At 43.6% G+C, this 24,795-nt stretch overlaps 1 protein-coding gene and 1 non-coding gene across 2 annotated transcripts; both read left to right on the forward strand.

The window, feature by feature from the left end:
• The first annotated feature begins 423 nt into the window (after positions 1–423).
• On the forward strand, positions 424–497 carry Trnat-ugu. Its single transcript has one exon. It is a non-coding gene; the product is annotated as a tRNA-Thr (tRNA).
• A 9,154-nt stretch (positions 498–9,651) lies between these two features.
• LOC124716711 (keratin-3, type I cytoskeletal 51 kDa-like) lies at positions 9,652–18,009 on the forward strand. Its single transcript, XM_047243253.1, has 2 exons — positions 9,652–9,900; positions 17,638–18,009. The coding sequence occupies exons 1-2, from the start codon at positions 9,652–9,654 to the stop codon at positions 18,007–18,009; spliced, it is 621 nt and encodes a 206-aa protein (XP_047099209.1).
• Positions 18,010–24,795: the final 6,786 nt, after the last annotated feature.

Here is a 24,795-nt window from a genome sequence, read left to right on the forward strand (position 1 = left end):
TGGGCAAACCCGTGCGCACGAACCACCACGTCCACACCTGCGGTTGGTTTGGCTGTGTGTGTGTGTGTGTGTGTGTGTGTGTGTGTGTGTGTGTGTGTGTTTGTGTGTGTGTGTGTCTGTCTGTCTCGACCGACGACATTACTAAGTTATAGTTACGAAAATAGATACACACCGTTAAAACAATGTACTTCTTACGTCACGCAGACAATTTATATGTAACGAAATCGTAGGGTAATATGAATTCACAATGAAATGAACACCCTTAGCTGTTTACAGACGCTGACATACGTCAACGGGGACAGATGAAAATGTGTATCCCGACCGGGACTCGAACCCGGGATCTACTGCATACATGGCAGACGCTCTATCCATCTGAGCCACCGAGGACAGAGATAAATCCCTGCAGTCGCGCTATGCTGTCTGTCCTCGGTGGCTCAGATGGATAGAGCGTCTGCCATGTAAGCAGGAGATCCCGGGTTCGAGTCCCGGGCGGGGCACTCATTTACATCTGTCCCCGTTGACGTATGTCAACGCCTGTAAGCAGCTAAGTGTGTTAATTTCATTACAATTTCAATCTAACGAGCTGCATGGTCACCAATGGTATCTGTTCTTTCGGACATGTCCGAAAGGACAGATACCATCTTAGTATAATATGAATTCATTCCGGTTTTACCCCAACTGTACACATCTGTAAAATTCCTTCTGCATACCAAAGAACGTGAAGAATCACTGAACATGACATATGCCCATTGAAAGTATTATTAATTTTATTACTTCTTTCAACTTTAAATACGATTGTATATGTTCCTTACTGAGCACAAGATATCAGAAGTAAGACACACAACCACAAAAATGTAACAACTTATTTTGCTCAACAACAAAGTGTCTGATACTGTCAAGCCCCATGGCGGTAGTGAAGTTGCCGGTTGTCTTCATGGTCTAACGGCCAAAGAGCAGTGATGCCAACACATAATGAGAAATGTGAGGATTCCCTTTTTGACGCCCATATCCTATTATCCTAGAGGAACAGAACAAAGACGATGACTGCTTGTATCACCAAGACAATGTACCCGTTCATAAAGGAGCGACTGAGCGAGGTGGCGCACTGGTTAACACACTGGACTCGCATTCGGGAGGACGACGGTTCAATCCCGCGTCCGGCCATCCTGATTTAGGTTTTCCGTGATTTCCCTAAATCTCTCCAGGCAAATGCCGTGATGGTTCCTTTGAAAGGGCACAGCGGACTACCTTCCCAGTCCTTCCCTAATCCAATGAGACCGATGACCTAGCTGTTTGGTCTCTTCCCACAAACAACCCAACCCAACCCAATTGGGAGGACGAAGGTTCCTCCCATCCTGATTTAAGTTTTCCATTATCTCCCTGAATCACTTCAGGGAAATGCCGGGATGGTTGCTTTGAAAGGGCACAGCCAACTTTGTTCCCCATCCTTCCCCAATCTGGTGCAACCGATGACCTCGCGGTTTGGTTCCCTCCTCCATATCAACAAACTAACCAACCATAAAGGAGTGTCTGTGAGGCAATAATTTGCGGACGATAATAACCCTGAAATGGACTGGCCTGTCCAGAGTCCCGATGTGAAACCAATGGAACACCTTTCGGACTTCGCTCCAGGCTGCAACGTCCAACACCAGTACCTTCTCTCATTTCGGCTGATTTGGAAGGATGGACTGTCATTTCTCCACATACACTATGTGATCAAAAGTATTTGGACACCCCCAAATACATACGCTTTTCATGTTAGGTGCATTGTGCTGCCACCTACTGACAGATACTCCATATCAGCGACCTCAGTAGACATTAGACATCTTCAGAGAGCAGAACTCACGGACTTGGAATATGGTCAGGTGATTGGGTGTCACTTGCGCCATACGTCCGTACGCGAGATTTCCATTCTCCTGAACTTCCCTAGGTCCACTGTTTCCGATGTGATAGTGAACTGGAACCGTGAAGGGACATGTACAGCACAAAAGTGTACAGGCTAACCTCGTCTGTTGACTGACGAAGAATGCCGACAGTTGAACAGGGTCGTAATGTGTAATAGGCAGACATCTATCCAGACCATCACACAAAAATTCCAAACTCCATCAGGATCCACTGCAGGTACTATGACAGTTAGGCAGGAGGTGAGAAAATTTGGATTTCATGGTGGAGCGGCTGCTCATAAGCCACACATCACGCCGGCAAATGCCAAACGACACCTCCCTTGGTGTAAGGAGCGTAAACATAGGCCGATTGAACAGTGGAAAAACGTTGTGTGGGGTAACGAATCACGGTACACGATGCGGCGATCCGATGGAAGGGAGTGGGTATGGCCAATGCCCAGTGAGCATCATCTGTAGTGCCAACAGTAAAATTCGGGGGCGGTGGTGTTATGGTGTGGTCGTGTTTTTCATGGAGGGAGCTTGCACCCCTTGTTGTTTGCATAGCGTTATCACAGCTCATGCCTACATTGATGTTTTAAGCACCTTCTTGCTTCCCACTGTTAAAGAGCAATTCGGGGATGGCGATTGCACCTTTCAACACGATCGAGCACCTATCATAATGCACGGCCTGTGTCGAAGTGGTGAAACGTCCCCTTAGAAAAATTTGTGAACTACTGTGCTGGTAAACCCCTTACGTTATTTGATTTTCAAACAGCTGAGCAAAACTGAACGTACTCAGACATTTCTCTCATTACTTATTCTGATCATCACCAAACTGACACGCAATATTTTTAGCGCAACGCAGTCTGAGTTCAATAATCCCTACAAAAGAATAGCCCTGACTAACAATAACCTATACCTTTCATGAATCACTTACCTCACAAAAATCTTCATTACTCGAACTACTGCAATACAGCGAGCGCCAATACTGCCAGCTAAATGAAAGATTCTAACTACTGAAGTCACTAGCTATTGATAGGCATAGTTGGCAAATGAAAGATTTTGATAAAGAACAAACAATGTATTTACCTTAATAGTGTTCAAAAGTATTATATATATATATATATATATATATATATATATATATATATATATATATATATCAGTTCATGATATCCAGCCTTACAAATTTACTGTCTCTGATGGACACACGTCCAGATCATCCGCTCTCAAAACTGCGCCATCTCTCCCCCAACATCCACCACTGCTGGTGGCTCACCTCCAACTGCGCAACGCTACGCGCTGTTAACATCCAACTGCCCAACATTACAATAGCAAATATTGGAACAATGCCGACCAGCCTCAGACTGCACACAGCACAGTCAGTGATTTTCATACAGAGCGCTACGTGGGTTTACCAACATAAAAACCTAAACAGCCTACTTACAGCGTTTTGGAATGCCGGCTTCGTGCCAGGCCTCACCGACCGACACAAATACCTCTCCTCAGTGCAGCACTTCGTGAAGGATGGGCTGCCATTCCGCAAGAAACCTTCCATAACCTGACTGAGCGTATGCCTGCGAGAGTGCAAGCTGTTATCAGGGCTAAGAGTGGGACAACACCGTATTGAAATCCAGCATTACCGATGGACGGCTCCACGAAATTGTAAGTCATTTTCAGCCAGGTGTCCGGATACTTTTGATCACATAGTGTACATTCAGACACCTCACTGAAAGTGTCTGCAGCAGAGGTGACGCCTTGATGAAGGCGAAGGGTGGACATAGCCCACAATAATGTCCAATCACAGGTGCCCAAATACTTTTGATGGTATACTGTAGATCAAGATATACAGTAGTTGGTGCTTCCGAGCTCGGCTGATACGCTCGCTATTTCTGTGTGTTTCCAGAAGATGGTGATTCTGGCGACGCTGCTGTCTGTAGCGTCGGCACGCCCTGGAGTCGTCGAGGGCCACGGAGGGGGGGCGGAGTTCCTGGGGGACGCGCAGCTGCTGGGCGGCGGCGGGGGCGGCTACGGCCACGGCGGCGGCGGATACGGCGGAGGCGGATTCGGCGGGGGCGGGTTCGGTGACGCCGGCGGTGGGCACGGCCTCCAGGTAAGCCAGTCCCAGACTTAAATACACGCGCCGTGCCCATCCGATCACTGTCCCACTAGGGGTGGGAAAAACCGACCGATTAAAACCGACACTGTTATTTTAGTTTTGAATAACCGGTATTTTTCGTTAATGATATGGCCTCAGTTATAATAAGTGTTTTTATTTTTTACTGATAAGGGGATTAAAAAACCTATTAAAAGATAGGTTTGTTTATTAATAAATAAATCTTCTGCTACCAGTTACGATCTTTCTTTATTTTACTTTTCGCACGACGCGTTCCGAGAAATAATTCCCATTTTCAAGGGCGTTTTTTGTGTGTATTAAGCCATTTCTTTTGAAGTTGTCAGTGTGTGTGAGTCAATCATCAAAAGAAATGGCTTAATACACACAAAAAACGCACTTGAAAATGGGAATTACTTCTCGAAACGCGTCGTGCGAAAGGTAAAATAAAGAAAAATCGTAACTGGTAGCAGAAGATTTATTTATTAATAAACAAACCTATTGTTTCTACAGTTGCAGGCTTTCAAAAACCATTTATAATGGATCAAATCAAAAAACCTGTTATTTATCTGAAACTTCCTGGCAGATTAAAACTGTGTGGCGGACCGAGTCTCGAACTCGGGACCTTTGCCTTACGTGGGCAAGTGCTCTAACATCTGAGCTACCCAGCACAACTCACGACCCGCCCTCAGCTTCAATTCTGCCAGTACCTCGTCTCCTACCTTTCTAGGTTCGCAGAAGAGCTTCTGAGAATATGTGAGGGCGGGTTGTGAGTCGTGCTTGGGTAGCTCAGATGGTAGAGCAGTTGCCCGCGTAAGGCAAAGGTCCCGAGTTCGAGTCTCGAACCGGCACACAGTTTCAATCTGCCAGGAACTTTCATATCAGCGCACACTCCGCTGCAGAATCAAAATCTCATTCTGGCTATTATTTACCTGCTTAACTTGGTGTACTGATTCGAGGCATCTTGAAACTTATAACGCAAAAGTCTGAGGTAGTCTTATAGTTACTCAGATATTGTTCGAATAACAACGTGTATTACTGGAAATAATAGAAATAAAAACCGAAAAACGGTTATTTTAAAACCCGGTTATTTTGAGTGTTTTTAACAGTGGGAGACGAAAAGAAACGGTAAAAGTGAAAACCGATTGTCTGGCGATAATCATCATCCCTAGCTCATGGGACTTTTTTTTCTAGATTTGACCTTTTAAAAAAATGGAACACTTTCCTGGGTTAAAATTCTAACGTCTTCGAAATGTCTCAGGAAGTGAGGGAAGGTGATACTATTGCAGAATGCAGAATGTCATTCTCAATGGAGAGAAGTCTTCCGAAGTAAGAGTGGTTTCAGGTGTGCCGCAGGGGAGTGTCGTAGGACCGTTGCTATTCACAATATATGCAAATGACTTTGTGGATGACATCGGAAGTTCACTGAGGCTTTTTGCGGTTGATGCTGTGGTGTATCGAGAGGTTGTAACAATGGAAAATTGTACTGAAATGCAGGAGGATCTGCAGCGAATTGACGCATGGTGCAGGGAATGACAATTGAATCTCAATGTAGACAAGTGTAATGTGCTGCGAATACATAGAAAGAAAGATACTTTATCATTTAGCTACAATATAGCAGGTCAGCAACTGGAAGCAGTTAATTCCATAAATTATCTGGGACTACGCATTAGGAGTGATTTAAAATGGAGTGATCATATAAAGTTGATCGTCGGTAAAGCAGATGCCAGACTCAGATTCATTGTAAGAATCCTGAGGAAATGCAATCCGAAAACAAAGGAAGTACGTTACAGTACGCTCGTTCGCCCACTGCTTGAATACTGCTCAGCAGTGTGGGATCCGTACCAGATAGGGTTGATAGAAGAGATAGAGAAGATCCAAAGGAGAGCAGCGCGCTACGTTACAGGATCATTTAGTAATCGCGAAAGCGTTGCGGAGATGATAGATAAACTCCAGTGGAAGACTCTGCAGGAGAGACGCTCAGTAGCTCGGTACGGGCTTTTGTTGAAGTTTCGAGAACATACCTTCACCGAGGAGTTAAGCAGTATATTGCTCCCTCCTACGTATATCTCGCGAAGAGACCATGATGATAAAATTAGAGAGATTAGAGCCCACACAGAGGCGTACCGACAATCCTCCTTTCCACGAACAATAAGAGACTGGAATAGAAGGGAGAACCGGTAGAGGTACTCAAGGTACCCTCCGCCACACACAGTCAGGTGGCTTGCGGAGTATGGATGTAGATGTAGATGTAATGATGGTCCATCCATCAGATAGGAACTTCTCTCTTATTTTCTTGGCGTGTTTGATTAAAGATGCACTTCTCGGCGTTCTGTCGAGTTGTCTACATTTTGTGCATAATTTTGTGTTCATCAAGTGCTTCGAGTTGTGCTGTCATATACACACTTTGCTTGGACTATAACCAAACTGTGAGCTGCTGTTGGTCTCGGACCGCAGCTTATAGCTGATTGTGAGTTCGGCGGCCTTTGGTGCGGAAAAAGCTAATAAACAGGAACGGAGATTTCACCTTAAACAAGGTTTGAGGTTGGCGCTCAGTTTATTGAGATCTCGGCGGCCATCACATCCACCAGAAATGGGAAACGCTGCGAGAATATCAATGCGGACTGTGAAAAATAACAGACCACCAACCGGTCTGGTGAGTGTCGAGAGTCAAACTCGGACGCAAAAGCAACAACAGTTCACAGTCTGGTTGGCGTACAGACAGCAAGTGCACGTAGTAGCAAAACTCGCAGTACCTCAAGAAGATCAATAGCTTGGACTCCAAAATATAGTGCACAATACGGAAACAAGAGCTCGCCTGAACACCCAGAGGCTGTAACATCATAGATTAAGGGTCGACCTGCGACAGCAATCGCACACCTTGCGTACGGGCCGCCAGACGTCTCCGCGAGCGCTCATTGCGGTCGCAGGCGCGCGTGTTGCGTACGGGCCGCGAGGTGCCGCCACGAGCGCAACCGTATATTAAGTGCCGACGGTGTTCGGCCAGATCTCATTTTGTTGGCATCTCATTTTTGCCTATTCTCTTATTTGCTTAGCTCTCATTCGTTTATGGCTCATGTTATTGTGCTCTCTTTCAGCCATTCTGATTGTTTTGATTTACTCCCAATTGAGAAGTGCTCATTTTGCCATTTCACTTTTGTATATTTCTCATTTTGCTAATAATATGCTCCTTAGCTTTTTACAGTTGAACTGATTAACATAGTCTCATGTACTGTTTGTTCATTTCAGCCTGTTCACATTTTGATGTTCTTTAAATACTGTAATAATTATTGGAAGCATTTCGTCCCTTAAACGTGTGTAAAGTATTCTCGATGTAGGATTTGTTCTACGACACAGGTGTAAGGGTTTTAATATAAATTATATACGAAACTGTGCTTTAAAAGGAATTTATTTTTTGAGTTTGTACTACATCAGACGACAATTTTGTGATATGAGGGAGAAATTTGAGGAGCGAACCCATGGAATTAGTCTTCAGTGATCCCCTTTAAGCCGGCTGCGGTGGTCTCGCGGTTCTAGGCGCTCAGTCCGGAACCGCGTGACTGCTACGGTCGCAGGTTCGAATCCTGCTTCGGGCATGAATGTGTGTGATGTCCTTAGGTTAGTTAAGTTTAAGTAGTTCTAAGTTCTAGGGGACTGATGACCTAAGATGTTAAGTCCCATGGTGCTCAGAGCCATTTGATCCCCTTTAAAATTAAAAATTTGTGTGACACTGAAAGATGTGACACTGTAGGCACCGAAAATATATATATAAAAAATTATACGTCACAAGGCGCACCGTTAATTAAGTTCAGTGGTTCGCTTAGGCTATTTGAGAGAAATAAGCTGTGTACCAGTAGCAAGTTTTCTCATCACCACAAGACCAACGTGGCACCACACTACATATACATCAAACAGTCACATACACCCAACTAATAAATATAAGGCAGACTGTAAAATACCATGCGGAAATAGGCCATTGTGTCGAGGGGAAGAAAATTATTCCCTGTTAGGCAGTTGTGCTTACCCCTCAAGGTCTCCCAGCCAGCAATGACACGAGTCTTTTTCTTTACGCAACATTTTTCTTAATCACCCTGTATCCAGCACTGCCCCTTTTACTCACTAGAAACTATGACATGCACACAATTGAATTTTTTGTCAACTCTTTATGTAAATCCAGTATATCAGTAACATTCAAGCAAAGTATACTACTGGCCATTAAAATTGCTGCACCACGAAGATGACGTGCTACAGACGCGAAATTTAACCGACTGGGAGAAGATGCTGTGATATGCAAATGATTAGCTTTTCAGAGCATTCACACAACGTTGGCGCCGGTGGCGACACCTACAACTTGCTGACATGAGGAAAGTTTCCAACCGATTTCTCACACACAAACAGCAGTTGACCAGCGTTGCCTGGTGAAACGTTGTTGTGATGCCTCGTGTAAGGAGGAGAAATGCGTACCATCATGTTTCCGACTTTGATAAAGGTCGGATTGTAGCCTATCGCAATTGTGGTTTATCGTATCGCGACATTGCTGCTCGCGTTGGTCGAGATCCGATGACTGTTAGCAGAATATGGAACCGGTGGGTTCAGGAGGGTAATATGGAACCCCGTGCTGGATCCCAGCAGTCGAGATGACAGGCATCTTATCCGCATGGCTGTAACGGATCGTGCAGCAACGTCTCGATCCCTGAGTCAACAGGTGGGGACGTTTGCAACACAACAACCATCTGCACGAAGAATTCGACGACGTTTGCAGCAGCATGGACTATCAGCTCTGAGACCATGGCTGCGGTTACCCTTGACGCTGCATCACAGACAGGAGCGCCTGCGATGGTGTACTCAGCGACGAACCTGAGTGCACGAATGGCAAAACGTCATTTTTTAGGATGAATCCAAGTTCTATTTACAGCATCATGACGGTCGCATCCGTGTTTGGCGACATTGCAGTGAACGCACATTGGTAGCGTGTATTTGTCATCGCCATACTGGCGTATCACCCGGCGTGATGGCTTGGGGTTCCATTGGTTACACGTCTCGGTCACCTCTTGTTTGCACTGACGGCACTTTGAACAGTGGACGTTACATTTCAGATGTGTTACGACTCGTGGATGTACCCTTCATTCGATCTCTGCGAAACCCTACATTTTAGTAGGATAATGCACGACCGCATGTTGCAGGTCCTGTACAGGCCTTTCTGGATGCAGAAAATGTTCGACTTCTGCCCTGGCCAGCACATACTCTAGATCTCTCACTAATTGAGAACGTCTGGTCAATGGTGGCCGAGCAACTGGCTCGTCACAATACGCCAGTCACTACCCTTGATGAACTGTGGTATCGTGCTGAAGCTGCATGGGCAGCTGTACCTGTACATGCCATCCAAGCTCTGTTTGTCTCAATGCCCAGGCGTATCAAGGCCATTATTACGACCAGAGGTGGTTGTTCTGGGTAGTGATTCCTCAGGATCTATGCACCCAAATTGCGTGGAAATGTAATCACATGTCATTTTTAGTGTAATATATTTGTCCAATGAATAGCCATTTATCATCTGCATTTCTTCTTGGTGTGGCAATTTTAATGGCCAGTAGTGTATATTCGGGTGTAATGGAGTTGGGCTAGTCTGGGAGAATAGTCACCGAGTGTCGACTCGTGATGTTCCAGCTGGTGGACCTACACGGGGGCGGTGGCCTGCACCACGGGGCAGCGCTCCTGGCGCTCGGCGGTGGTGGGCACGGCTTCCCCCTGGGCCAGCCGGAGCTGGTGGAGTTGGGCCCCGTCGGGGAGCCGTCCGTCCAGATAATCGAGGCGGACGTGCCGCCGCCCAAGACCATCCGCGTCACCAAGACGGTCGCCGTGGGAGTCCCGGTGCCGTACCCGGTCCGCAACGACGTCCCGGTGCCGGTACACGTGCCCAAGCCCATCCCGGTGCCCGTGCCCGTGCACATCCCCGCACCACCTCCACTGCCCGCGGCCGTCATCTCTGCTCCTGCTGGGGACTACGAATCTCAAGGTGCGTCACGCACTGGACTGCCTCCTGATCCTTATTTATGTTAGCCGTATCTAGTGTGGACCTGTATCTGATGTGACAGTTGTTATGTAGTAGCTGAGGCAATTGGCACGTTGCCGGCCGAAGTGGCCGTGCGGTTAAAGGCGCTGTAGTCTGGAACCGCAAGACCGCTACGGTCGCAGGTTCGAATCCTGCCTCGGGCATGGATGTTTGTGATGTCCTTAGGTTAGTTAGGTTTAACTAGTTCTAAGTTCTAGGGGACTGATGACCTCAGCAGTTGAGTCCCATAGTGCTCAGAGCCATTTGAACCATTTTTTTGAATTGGCACGTTGAGGAGTCCCGGTGTCAGTTTTTGTAGTGTTCTAGCCAAAAAATCAATATGTGAATTTCATCCAGCAAGGAATACCTTGAGTGCAAGGTTACAAAAGGCTAATGACGTTTACGGCATTTGATGTCCCACGTATCATCTACCGTGCAACCACAATATTGGTTGCTAATGGCAACAGTGGGGTGGGACTGGAGTATCCGATGCTGAGCACAGCATGAGGCTGTGGAGTGTAGCTGAACTGTTTAGTCAACAAGTAACTCACTACAGTGCAATGGTGCTAGTAATATTGAAACAAAGCAGAGCAATGGCAATGATAAACAAAGCAAATATTGCATTATGTCTACAACAACAGTTGCTGGAGTTGACATTTCATCAGAAAGGAACCCAAGGAATTTCACACAGTGGGAAAGAAGTGGCAGACAAAAAAATCAGCATTTTTGCAAGATGAGTCAGTGGACTGTGTGGTGTCATATATGCTCAACTGTGCAAACAGTGTACACGAGGAGTACAATTATGGCAATACACACTTAACAAGTGAAAGTGAGACTGAAACAGGTGCCGAGCTATGTAGTTGGCCATCCTTGTTGGACAGGGAGATACAGATCCTGTTTTCAGTTAAATGCAGTAAAGGAGAATTGTTTTCCGAGGAGCATCTACTAAATGTAATCACGTACATGGAAGATCGTCTGCAACATCGTAAAACGACAATTCTGAACTGAGTTCAAATAGGTCTGCAGCAATATGATTATGTAGTGCATAAGAAAAACTTTGGATTTCCAAGGGAGGACAAGGCACAGTTGTAACAAAATCTGGTGTTTGTGCATTTCGAGGATGCTCGATGCAATTTACAGGATATGCTTGATAGTGGCCTACCACATTATGCACATCAAATTGCATTCCAGTGATTTCAAGGGAAGCACTGGTGGTTGCACAACTTCAAACAGTGCTACAGAATTGGAAGACGTAAGCATAAAGTTGAAGATGCACAGCTAACTGCAGAATCAGCACAAAATTTTGTAGATGAGTAAACAAACCTATCCCATCACACACTAAGGATTTTTTTTTCAACCCTGACCAATCAGGATTTGAAGAGGAATGTATAAGAAATGAACCCTGGAAATTAGAGGACCAAGAGATCAATTGACATCAATACTTTAATGTATGCCTATACAATTATGCTGACTGTTAATCTGGATGACAAAATGGCTGAAAAGTTATTTATTATGTGTGAGAGGTTGGAGGTGCTCTGCCCCCCTCTGATTCTTACTCATAGCCGAGATGTTGCAATGGCCGTAAGGAATATTTACATCACAACAATCAAGAGAGGGAAAATGGGGGTAAGAGGACTACAGCCATGGTACGAGCACTGCTTTTGGGTGGTCAAAATAACCAGAAGTTATCATATAAAAATGATACTCCTTCAGAGCCAACTATCTCTCTTGAAAAATATGTGACATTACAGTTTATACCACACAGAATCAATGCATAAATTTAGCCTTTGGATGTTTGTTTCTTCCATGCCTATAAAATATATTATCACAGTATTTGCAGCTCTGCCTTAAAGGATAGCCAGTTTCACAATCAGCTCCACAACAGAGTGTTTCGCGTTCGGGCACATGCCATCACATTACATCAGTTCTCATCACCCCTTTATACTAATATGACTCTATATGCATTCTTTAAGAGTTGATACCAGTGGATCCTGCACAGTTTGTAACTCCAAAGGAGTTCACCTTCTGTCTCCATAGTGTGAAACTGTGTCATCACTGTGGTGCAACATTTTTCATTCTGTGTTCATGGTGCAACTTAAATGTGCATATGGAACGGACAGAAAAACCAGCAATAGCAGAGCATAGCATCAAGGAAGACCACACCTTAGACTTTTAAAACACCAAGGTGCTCTGGTGAGCAACTGGCTGTTGGGACAGTGTCATCTAGCAGTCCATTGAAATAGGGGATTATGACAGTCTTGTCAGCAGAGACAAAGGATGCCAACTAACAGTGGCATGGAATCTGGCATTAGCAGCAATACGGTGTGAGCACTACCGGCACCATCCGACTTGCAAGACACGACCAGAATGCCCACACAGAGACACGAACGGAGCATCTGCTAGCCCCACCACTGCAGTCGTCACCTCCCTCCCAAGTGGCTGACAGTAAACAGCTTCCCTAGACAGGTGGAGGGAGCCACTCCACTAGCATAAATATCACAGCATCCGTATATCTCGACAACACTTCAACAGAAGATGATGAGTATGACAGTTGTCAAAACATTGCAGTATTTTAACACTGCCACCCAGCTGGAAATGTGAGAGCTTTTCAGCAACCTCAGAAAGGTGATAAGGCCAGAGTTGCGTACGTTACAGTTGACGATGTACTGACAAACAGGGACTGTTGAACATTGTGGAGTGTGGACATAAGAAATCAAGTGAAATCAGAGGAAGGAATCACTTGTGAATTCCAAAGTGTTATCAGCAGTCTGGCCAGCATAATGGTGGTGCACAGGGAATTAAAAATAATTGGGTACAATTACGTCAGACATTTCTGATGTCAGTTGTACAAGAAGCTGGAGGTGGTGTAAAGAGCAATGCTACTGGACAGTGGATGACTGGAAACAAGTGATTTGTAATGATTAATCACACTATACTATGTGGCAATCTGAAGGAAGTGTGTGGATTTGGCCAATGCCTAGGGAATGTTACCTGTCATCATGTGCTAACAATGAGGAGGCGATGGCATGGTATGGTGTTTTTCATGGTTAGGTGTGTTATTGTGTAGAATTGCTTTTTGTGGTTATGATGTGGTCCCTTTATTGGGCCTGAGAAAATGATAAACATGGGAGGGTATGAAAATGTTTTACAGTGTTGTGTACTTCTTGCAGTAGAGGAACAGTTTGAAGATGATGATTGTTTATACCAGCATGACAAGATACCTGTCATAAAGCCATGTCTGTGGGGCAATGGTTTGTGGACAATAATGTTTCTGAAATGGCCTGGCCTACCCAGATTCCTGAACTGAACCCAATGGAACTCCTCTGGGATGAGTCAGAACATTAGCTTCACTCCAGATCCCGGTATCTACCATCACAATGTTGTCTAGATTCTGCTTTTGAGGAAGAACTGGCTATCATTCCTCCACAGACATTCAAACATCTGACTGAAAATGTCCCCAGCACAGCTGAAATCATCATAAAGGCAAAGGGTGGACACAACCTGTATTAATGTCCACGAATAGGTCTGTATGTCCAACATGCCATGACTGAGACATGCCTGCAACTTTTACATGATTACAATGACTGTTAGAGGAACGGTCTTAAATTGCATAGAAAATTCTGTTTGGTTGAAAGTTCTATCTGGTTTTAATGCAAGACTTACGCACAAGGATGATTTGATAATGGAAAAGTCTTCTGAAACTAGTCATCAATAAATAAATAAAACTTTCTGCTTAACTGAAGATGGTTCCTATAACAGTTACTGTAATCCGCTAATAGGCTTCTGGATATTTCTGATCAAACAGTGCATATAGAACCAAGAAGCAATATTCAACCCACAGTAAAAACATCCATTGAATTCCATTACACAGTTGGAATCCATCAAATTTTATCTCATCAAAACTTCTATTCAGTCCTATGATGGGTGTTGTTACAACAGGTCTACACCAGTAGACTTGATCTTCAGGATCAGCTAATGACATTTTTGTTCCATATTAACAACACAATGACATTGTGCTTCACTACTGCTCTACAAGAATCCAGAAACATCTTCTCTGCCAACATGGACTTACCGCAAGTGGCTAAGTTCAGGTATCTCGTATTGGCAATGGCTAACGTGTAGAAGTCAACATATAAAGAGCTAGTGTAGCCTGGCACTCTAGCAAATAATAAATAGTCAATTTCAAGCATAAAATTAAAGATCATCTGAACTCAATAATGTACTTCATCTTCATCTGTCCTGACACACACTCTGGTACCAAATGTCTGCCTGCTTCAAAAGAGGCAGAATATCTACTAATTGTTATGAACATGTACATGCTTACATTGACAGTTAGTGTCACTAATCTGAATCTGTTGTACATTATAACACTGGAAACTGCTTCAGAATTGTTTTTGTCCAAGAAGAAATGGGGGAAAATTGTCTACCACAGTTTGGATGAATGCTACAAGCAGAACGTAATTCACTGGAAAAGACAGGCTTTGCAGTGGAGGAGAAAAGAAGTCCAGGAATCATAGTGCTGGATAGTAAATCTACACAGTGACCTGAAGGATGTAGATCTCTGCATAAAATGGCTCAATAATATGCAAATAAGAGAAGGCCATTCTGCACACTGAATCTCTCTACACTGCAAGATAAATGAGGAAAAGAAGTTCCAAAAGCTAGTTGGAACAGAGCATAATCTAGTGACTGTTTTTAAAATTACTTTCATTGCAACCAAAGTCACAATAAATGTTTGTAAAAGTACTAGCATCTGTGATTAGTTGTAGAGAGACAGGAGATGAGCTATCTGAGGATGAACAGAATAAGTCCACATTTGTCAGTTATATGTAAGTGACGATGATGAAGATGTTGATGATATGTGGATTTGTGCACATGGTGGTCATCTTCAGCATCCGCAGTAAAGTCTAATGAGGCAAGTGTCATTAAAAGTGGAAAACCATTAAAAAATTTCATAAATTTTTCAAAAATAAAAAAGACACACATATGGTCTCAGTTGTGTAACTGGATTCGTGGTTTCCTGTCAGAAAGATCACAGTTCATTTCATTGATGGAAAGTCATCAAGTGAAATGTAAGTGGTATATTGGATCCCCCAAGGAAGTGTTACAGGCTCTCAGCTGTTACTAATATTTTCAAAAAAGAACTAAAAAAATCTACTAATAAACAGCAGCTTCTACAGCATTAATGAATACCTGGAATTTTGCTCCAATCTGTAGATCTACTTCATAACTCTCTAAACAAAAATTCATAATTATCAACCATACCTAGATAAAACCAAACTTCTTTCATCCCTGTATGTATGTAATTATGCACCTAGCTTTTGTGCTGTATGTTACTATGCCTAGTTAACTAAAGTACTGGTATTTAATAGTTTTAGTAAAATCAGCCAAAGGGTTTTGCAAGCTTTTCTTCTGTCTGTTTGTACATAAGCAGAATAATGTTTTTGTTATAAAGATGTGTTGATACCAATGAAGAGATTTTTACATGATGTAAATTTGTAATATTTTATATGTTCTGTACTTTTGCATGTCCAATATCACGAATGTGATAATACGGGCACTAAATAAACAAAATAAATAAAAATAATCTACATAAACAATCTGAGCAGGCCTCTTGGACAGTTTTCAGTTGATGCTGTCACTCACCAGCTAGTCAAGTTACCAGAAGACTTAAACCCATTGAAAAATGATTTAGGCAAGAAGCTATTATGGTTTCTTCCCATTCCATTCACGTATGGAGCAGAGGAAGAATGACTGCATAAATACCTCTATGTGTGTTGCAATTAATCTAATCTTGTCCTCACAATCCCTACAGGAGCAACACAAAGTGGCTTGTAGTATATTCATAGATTCATAATTTAAAGCTGGTTCTTGAAACTTGATGTATAGGCTTTCCTTTCCTAGGATAGTTTGTGCCTATATTCAAGTGTCTGCCAGTTCAGTTTCTTCAGCATCTCTGAGACACTCTTCCATAGGTCAGAAAACGTTCAGTATCATGAAAGGGCACCCGTATAACAGTTTGTAGGGGAAGCCGAGACCTGGGGGTATGGAGTATTTTCAGTATCTTAGAAGACGAATGGCGACTTGTAAGTAGCCATAAAAAAGTTCCAGTTCTGACCCTGACAAAACTTGCATAATACTGACTTTTAAACATTTTTCTCAAAATAAAAACACCAGACTGCATTATCTACATCTACATACATCTATCCACCATACGGTGCGTGGCGGAGGGTACCTCGTACCACAACTAGCATCTTCTCTCCCTGTTCCACTCCCAAACAGAACGAGGGAAAAATGACTGCCTATATGCCTCTGTATGAGCCCTAATCTCTCTTATCTTATCTTTGTGGTCTTTCTGCGAAATGTAAGTTGGCAGCAGTAAAATTGTACTGCAGTCAGCCTCAAATGCTGCTTCTCTAAATTTCTTCAGTAGCGATTCATGAAAAGAACGCCTTCTTTCCTCTAGAGACTCCCACCCGAGTTCCTGAAGCATTTCCGTAACACTCGCGTGATGATCAAACCTACCAGTAACAAATCTAGCAGCCCGCCTCTGATTTGCTTCTATGTCCTCCCTCAATCCCACCTGATAGGGATCCCAAACGCTCAAGCAGTACTCAAGAATAGGTCGTATTAGTGTTTTATAAGTGGTCTCCTTTTACAGATGAACCACATCCTCCCAAAATTCTACCAATGAACTGAAGACGACTATCCACCTTCCCCACAACTGCCATTACATGCTTGCCCCACTTCATATCGCCCTGCAATGTTACGCCCAAATATTTAATCGACATGACTGTGTCAAGCACTACACTACTAATGGAATATTCAGACATTACAGGATTCTTTTTCCTATTCATCTGCATTAATTTACATTTATCTATATTTAGAGTTAGCTGCCATTCTTTACACCAATCACAAATCCTGTCCAAGTCATCTGTATCCTCCTACAGTCACTCCTTTCACTGACAGGTAGGAGCGGAGGGGGGCATAGCCCCCCCCCCCACCCCTTGTCCTCAGGTATGGGTGCCCTTGGTACCAGCTGTCAGTCCTATTTGGTGTGGGTCTCAAACACTTGAGCAGTAGTCTAGGATGGCTGACACAAATGTTTATAAGAAATCTTCTTTGTGGACTGATTGTATTTCCAAAGTATTCTCCCAATGAACTAATGTCTGCTTCTTGATGTACCTACAACTGAGCCTATATGATCATTCCATTTCATACCCTACAGATTGTTGCACCCAGGTATTTGCACAAGCTGACAAATTCCACTGTGACTTATTGATATTGAATTCACAGGATTCAATTTTTTTTTGTGAAGTGCAAAGTTTTACATTTCTAATTGTCTAAAGAAAGTTGCTGATCTTTCAATTACTTTCAAATCTTATCAAAATCTGACTGAATATTTTTTTCTTGGACAGCACTTCATTATAGGCAATGAATCATTTGCAAAAAGTCTGTTGTTACCATTAATATTGTCTCTGAGATCATTAATATACAACACGAACAGCAAGGATCCCTGCACACTTCCTCGGGGTAGCTTAAGTTACTTCTACATTCGACCAAGCAATACCGTTGTTTCTTTGTTCCTCAAGAGATGTCTCTGTCTTTTAGGGAGCTACGGGCCCAGCGGAGGTGGCATAGCTGCCAGTGCGAGTGGCTTGTCCGCTGTCAATGGGGGCAGCTATGGGGGCGGCTACAGTGCGGGCGGTGGTGACTACAGTGGAGGCATCGGCGGAGGTGGTGGCCTGGATGCAGCAGCTGCGCTGGCAGCGGCAGGAATCGGCCACAACGCAGGTGTAGGGCTGGCGGAGGCCCACCCGCACGACCTGGGAGCTGCCGCATCCGGGGGCAACTCTGAGGAGATCTCACGCAGCGCCACTGCCATTGTCGGCGAGGAGACCATCCAGAGGGCGATTGACGCTGCAGAGGCCATCGAGCAGGGCAACAAGGTCCCTGACCACTAGTTGGTCAACTCCGTGGCACCACTCTTGCATCTCACTACACCTGTATTACACTGCCTTTCATTATCCATGTCCATTTTTCATCCTAATCACCAGTCTCAGGATTTCTTGTCACAACAATAATAGTATGTATTTTTGAGGGGATCTGTGAGGGCTGTTCATAGCTATTGTCCCCAATCCAAAAAAATTACGTAACTATTACTTGCTACAAATCCCCACTAAGGCCACTTATGATCATTAATATTCATAGAGCTGCTTCGCATGAGAATTTACATAGCAGGAAAAAGTCTCTAGTAGCTCCACATCTTCCTTATCTGGCTTCCTTACGAGGCCAACAACCACTAGAGGTCTAGAGTACAATATAAATGGCACCACTCTTGCATCTCACAATGCTTTTATTAAACTACATTTCATTATTCATCCCACTTTTCTTCACATCAGTTCCAGCATTTCTTGTCACAACATCCGTAGCAGATACTTTTCAAGAGGATATCTGCAGACTGCTTTATCACTGTTGTCCCTAATCCACAGAAAGAACTTACACTCATTCATTATAGAGCCTCAACAAGACCCTTTTTGGTTATTAATTTCCATATATCTGCTCCACATATTTATTAACTCAGAAGGGAAAAAATCTATAGTGACACCACATCATCTTAACTGCTTCCACCATAAATTTTAAAAAAAAATGAGAGTTCTTGCAGGAGAATTTGGCTGGGAAGAAAAATGTGTTTTGCAATCTACTCTGCTATTCGTCGGACGTTAAACTCTGATTGAACAAATGATGTAGTTAAGGAAACACAGAGGATGACCAAAAGTAGAGTTCATGAATGGAATTAAAGCTGACAGAAGAAATGAGAGCAGTGTCAAGGGAGTTAAAATGAGTGAATCCATCAACTTTCACAGTGAAGAGAAAAAAAAGAGGATCCAGATTTACTTCTCTGATGTGAAATTTCCAATACTGCTCTCTGATGGGAATCCATTGCTAGCTTTCAGGACTGATTAATTTTTTTAGATCCAAATAGTTGCCCACCTTGTCAGTTCACATATAATTAGCTGTTTTGAGCTTGTGGAGATACCAAACATAGCTCTGAAACTGCATGCTGCTCATTTTCTGCCATTTACAATACTATTGTGAACAACACAAAAACCATCAGAACATTACAGATTTCAAAATTACAAATTTCAACAACAGGAATCTAAAACTTGCAGCTCTTGCTAACAAATAACATAAAGATTTTGTGAAACATATCACAGTTTGATTTTTTCAGTTCGAGGATGATAATTATTGAACAGTTCTCATGGCTTCCTTCCTCTATCCAATGGTGCTTTCAAAAGTGAGTCTGTCAAATGATGACAGTCACTCCTTGATACCATAATGCAGAATCTGTTGCACTTTTCATGGATAAGTGATTTCAGCATTAACCCCTACATTTTATGCATATCAACATGTTTAGTCCATTCTGTTATCATACTGAAATATTTTTCAGTGTCACTTGCCATTTTCATGTTCATTCCACATTGTGGCCACTACATGTACAGATCTGCATCGCCTTCCATCATCATTTTATCTTCTTAAATGACTGAAAGTAATAGTCACTGTTAAGTTTGTTGATTTTGTTAAATATGTTCATAATATTCCATGTGTGTGTTTTTTGTTTTCTTTGTTGTATACTTAATGTGGAATGTTATTTGTGGTACAAAGAATTTCTTTTATTCATGTTTGTCTTAATGTTGTAGGAAATAAACCATTTTGTACACAAATCACTGCTTATTACTTTACTGTCCATAGAGACTGTTCATTCTTGTGCAGAGTTCAGAATGAAATTTCATTTTCTAGTATAAGTCTTCAATAGTCTGACACCAGACATCAGGCATGAAACTGGAAGTCACCAGATATTCAAAACTAAAGTAACATGGTAGCTTACGAATCACCTCTTCTGTAATTTATCAGAATTTTTTGTGTGGGTAATGTAAATTCCAGTTATCTCTGATGGTCATGTCAAGAAGGTTTGAACTTTTCCAGTACATAGACAGTTTTGTTCTCTGTAAAGTTACACAAGCGCTTAATATGTAATAGTAGATAGAGTCGCAGTTACTGTGTCAGAGCGTAAGAACATGCAAACACCCTAACTTTTGAGAGCTTGAAGATTTATTGCTTATTTTTCTTTGAATGTTGTTAAACATAACATAGATGAGGTAATCTGAAATATGTGGCTCCTCTAGACTCAGTGAAATTTGGCGAGCACATCTTCAGTCGTCCACATTTTAAGTAGCTTCTGCACATGCGCAGCTGATGTGATTGACACACACCGTTGTTACGGTTACTACAAGCCACACCACAAGTTGGGAAACGGGGCCAAATTTCTAATAGTTTACTGTTGAGTTGAGATTTTCACAAATGTTTAATTCGTATCTTACAGAAACTAGCAGTATGGCAATAAACAGCCTTTTAAACACGCCGCTAATGGCAATCAAATAATTTATAGTAATACAACAATTTTAAAAAATTAAAAAAAAACACAGAAGCTAGCAGTATAGCAATAAGCAAGCATTTAAAACACGCCGCTAATGGCAATCAAGTAATTTATAACAATACAACAGCTTTAAAAATTTTTTTTCAAGAACGTTAGTAAACAGGCTACTAAAGTAAATACAGAACTTTGTTAATAAAGTACGGTGAGGTAGTAAAGCTACCAACACCACCATTAAAAAAATTAAACAGGTCTCAGCAAACACACGATTAATGACAATAAAAGCAATTTACAAACTTGGTGGAATTTAAAAAAATTTTAAACAAAAGTGTCCTGAAATATCATTAGAACATAAACAGATATGACAGACCCATGTAAGGCGGCCACAAATCACCCAATCAGGGCTGCTCAGGCTAGACAGAATAGTGACCAATTTAAATACGCCTGTAAACACAATTTCCACTCTCAGGCTGGTCACTGCACTGACTTTTAACCAGCGAAAACTTGTTATAAGATGGCTTAACTTGCTGACAGAATTAGAGCTAACCCCGTGCAAGGAAACATTAGACCACACAGTCCTGAATGAGTGACCACATGATCAACCAACAAGAAGCATGAATTTACTCATAATCCACAACAGAATAGCAAAACAATTAAACTGCCAAAACTACACCTCCCATTGGACAGTAACGAGAGGAGGAGGAAAGATCACTGTCTTCAATTACACCGGGGCCAGGGACAGGAAACCCGGTCGCCAGAGGCCACAAGGCAGAAGAGACGCTGTTTACACAAAATTATTACTTGATGATTAAACCTTCCACGAACTTAACTTGCAATTATGCTCGAACAGGCAGTACACGACCTCCGATGGCAAGGATCCACACATCCGACTGCGCACGCATCGCCAGCGTACCCAACACGCCACAGTCACGCGACAACACGCTCTGTCACCGGAGTTCACGCCTTCTCTGCAACGTTGACGGGTAGTGACCGCTCCTTCATGGTAGGTGTCTCCTTTTAAACTCCAGTGTTGAAACAGAGGATTTAAAGAAGCTTGTTAACGTCCCACCAAGGTGAAATGAACAGCACCTACTTGTGGGGTGATTCTGTATACAACCAACATGCAGGGAGCTCTTCCGTCAACTCGACCCACTCATTACACACAACAGACATACATGATGCAGTGACTCAGTACAACCGACCACGCCTGCTTCGCGTTGGAGAGCCACACTGCCCTCCCGTGTCCACCACACTCTCTCGCACCATGTCCCTCCTTCCTCGCCACCACACGAAGTTACAACCGGTCAAAGACCTCACTTCCTCCATAGCAGTTTCCCGGAAGCAAAAACGCAGATATCGATAGCAGAGGGAAAAGACAACCAAGCAGCCACTTAATGACAGACAACGTATCAAACAACATGTCAGGGGAAAAAAAGGAAAACCAATGCAATCTAAACACATGATGTAGCATGAGTCGATACACTGCTCAGTGATGTAATTGCCTTATAGGTCAAATACATATGGATTTGATTAATAATTTGCACAGTTTGTGGTATCCACAGCAACACCTTACCACTCAACTACAAGTTTAGGTCTGTGCCACTATGTGGTAGCACACTGCATCAGATGGTGATCTCCGTTCCTTCGGCAGTCGGCATTATGCGCATGGTAGCACACTCCTCAGATATTTCAATTCCCTCATTATATAGTAAAATAAGATTGGAAATTATTATTACATTATTATTAATATTATTGGCAGTGGCTGCAGTTGTATAAATTTGTTCATAATCATAACTTGCACAGCAGTTGCTGTTTCATACTATCAAGTTTATCTGAATCAAAAAATATGTGAACATACAAAATGTACACTCATGAGCCACCACTGAGTAGATAGAACCTGCAAATGAGTACACACACACACACACACACAGTAATTAAAAAATCAAATCAATTACAAAGAATTTGGCAGAGAGAGCCCATTTATCAGTATGATGTTGTACCCCTCTGGCTGGGACACATGCACTGCTTTGGTTGGATAGGTGCCATAAATACTCTCCTGAGGAAAATTTATGCACAGTTATTATAGATGGTTCTTGATATACCACCACTGGGATACAGTTCACATCTGAGCTGGTCCGACAGAGTTTCTTTTGTGGACATATCTGGGGAGCAAACAGTTCACAGAGATGTACCATCAGAAGGTGAGTTTTATCTTGTTGAAAATGCAACCACAATACTGTCACATGAGACGTAATATGTTGGAACACAGGACATTCGTGACAGAGTGTTGTGCTATCAGAGTCCCCTCACTCACCATCACTCATGACGTCAACTCATACCTGTTGGCTCACAACCCCGTGACACCAGGAGTAATGCAACTGTGCCCCTCAGAGACAATGGAAGAACGGAACCTCTCCCCAGGTCACTGGCAACATTTCCGTCATCACCAATGGCACGGTTCACAAGCTTCGCCTCACGCCAGGTCCCCCAATCTCCAGTAAACCACGTCGACTTTGTCCCGAGCGCCTCTCCGACCTTCTACTAAGCTCTGGTGTCATTGAACCCTCTGCCAGTAGCTGGTCTACACCCATGCATACGACACCCAAGAAAGACGGGCCCTGGTGTATTTGCGGAGACTACTGTCGACTAAACGCACGAAGAATTATGGACACCTACCCCATACCCACCATTGCCGACATTACCAGTTCCCTCGCAGGTGCGACCACGTTCTCTGTCATTGATAGCAAACGGGCCTACCACCACATCACCATGGCACCTGAAGACATCGAGAAGACAGCAATCACCACCCCGATCGGGTTATTTCAGTTTCGATTCATGCCCTTCGGTCTGAAAAATGCAACCCAGACCTGGCAACGCTTCACCAACGAAGTGCTATTCGACCTAAAATTCTGCTTTGCATGTCTTGATAACATTCTTGTGTTCAGCTCGTCTGTCAAGGACAACATTAAACATGTGCAAACTGTTACGAACACTCTCGCGGCAGCAGTCAAGACCAACCAGGACAAATTGCAGCTACATCAACCCGTTGTCACTTTTCTTGGTTTTTGGGTCTCTGTCGACGGCATTTCTCCGCCCCTTGAGAAAGTACAAACAATACTAAACCTACCCAGACCTTCATAATTCAAAGAGCTCTGGCACACTCTGGGGACGGTTAATTATTATCGTCGACATCTACCTCGGGCTGCGGAGATTCAGGCTCCACTGACGGATGCCTTGGCAGGCACCAAAACTTCTGGATCTCGGCCCATTCCATGGACCCCTGCTATGACTGACTCTTTCACTGCCCTCAAAAATCTTCTTGCCGAGGCCTGCACCATCGCGCATCCTCATCCCAATGCGCAGCTTTTCATCACCACACACACAAGCGATACTGCCATCGGTGCTGCCCTTAGCCAGACAATCGACGGCCAAACTTCGCCTCTGCAGTTCTTCTTGCACAAGCTCACCAATGCACAACGGAAATATTCTGCGTTTGACAGTGAGTTGCTCGCGGTCTACGAAGCGATCAAGCATTTTAAGACTGACGTTGAGGGACGCCCTTTCCATGTTTTAACAGACCACAAACCCCCCCCTGCAGCCATTACAAACCCGCCAGCTGACCCGCCTCCTCGCCGTTTCAGATACATGGACTTCATATCTCAGTTCACCACCAATGTCAGACACATAAAGGGTGCTGAGAATATAGTTGCTGATTTACTTCCATGAGTCGACGCCGTCCATTCGCTGTTATACCTCTCTGAACTGCCTAACCTCCAACCCGCCGGCGAGGAAACACAAACCTGATTTCGAATTCTACCTCTTCACTACACTTCGTCCGCACCACCTTTCCTGGCGTTTCTGGTGAGATCTGTTGCGACGACAGTATGGGCACATTACTCCCCCTCATCCCAACCACGCTCCATTGAGCAGTCTTCAATGCATTGCACAATTTAGCCCACCCCGGTGTTCGTGCGTCCGCCCACCTCATAGCGGAGCACTTTATGTGGAGAAATGTCAACAAGGACTGCCAGCAATGGGCACGCTCCTGCGCCGTGTGCCAATGCTACAAAGTACACAAGCACGCTTCACCCCCCCTCGGCTCCTTTTCGATCCCTCCTGGGCGTTTCCAGCACATTCATATTGACATTGTCGGTCCTCTCTCCGCCTCCAACGGCTTTCGTTATCTTCTCTCGTCTATCGACTGAACAAGTCGCTGGGTTCAGGCTGTCCCCCTCCCCAATATTATGGCAGAAACTGTTTCTCGAGCTTTCGTCGAGTCATGGGTTTCGCGTTTCGGATGTCCAGCTATCATCAC

Source organism: Schistocerca piceifrons, chromosome 9, assembly GCF_021461385.2.
Source record: "Schistocerca piceifrons isolate TAMUIC-IGC-003096 chromosome 9, iqSchPice1.1, whole genome shotgun sequence".
Taxonomy (NCBI): Eukaryota; Metazoa; Arthropoda; class Insecta; order Orthoptera; family Acrididae; genus Schistocerca; species Schistocerca piceifrons.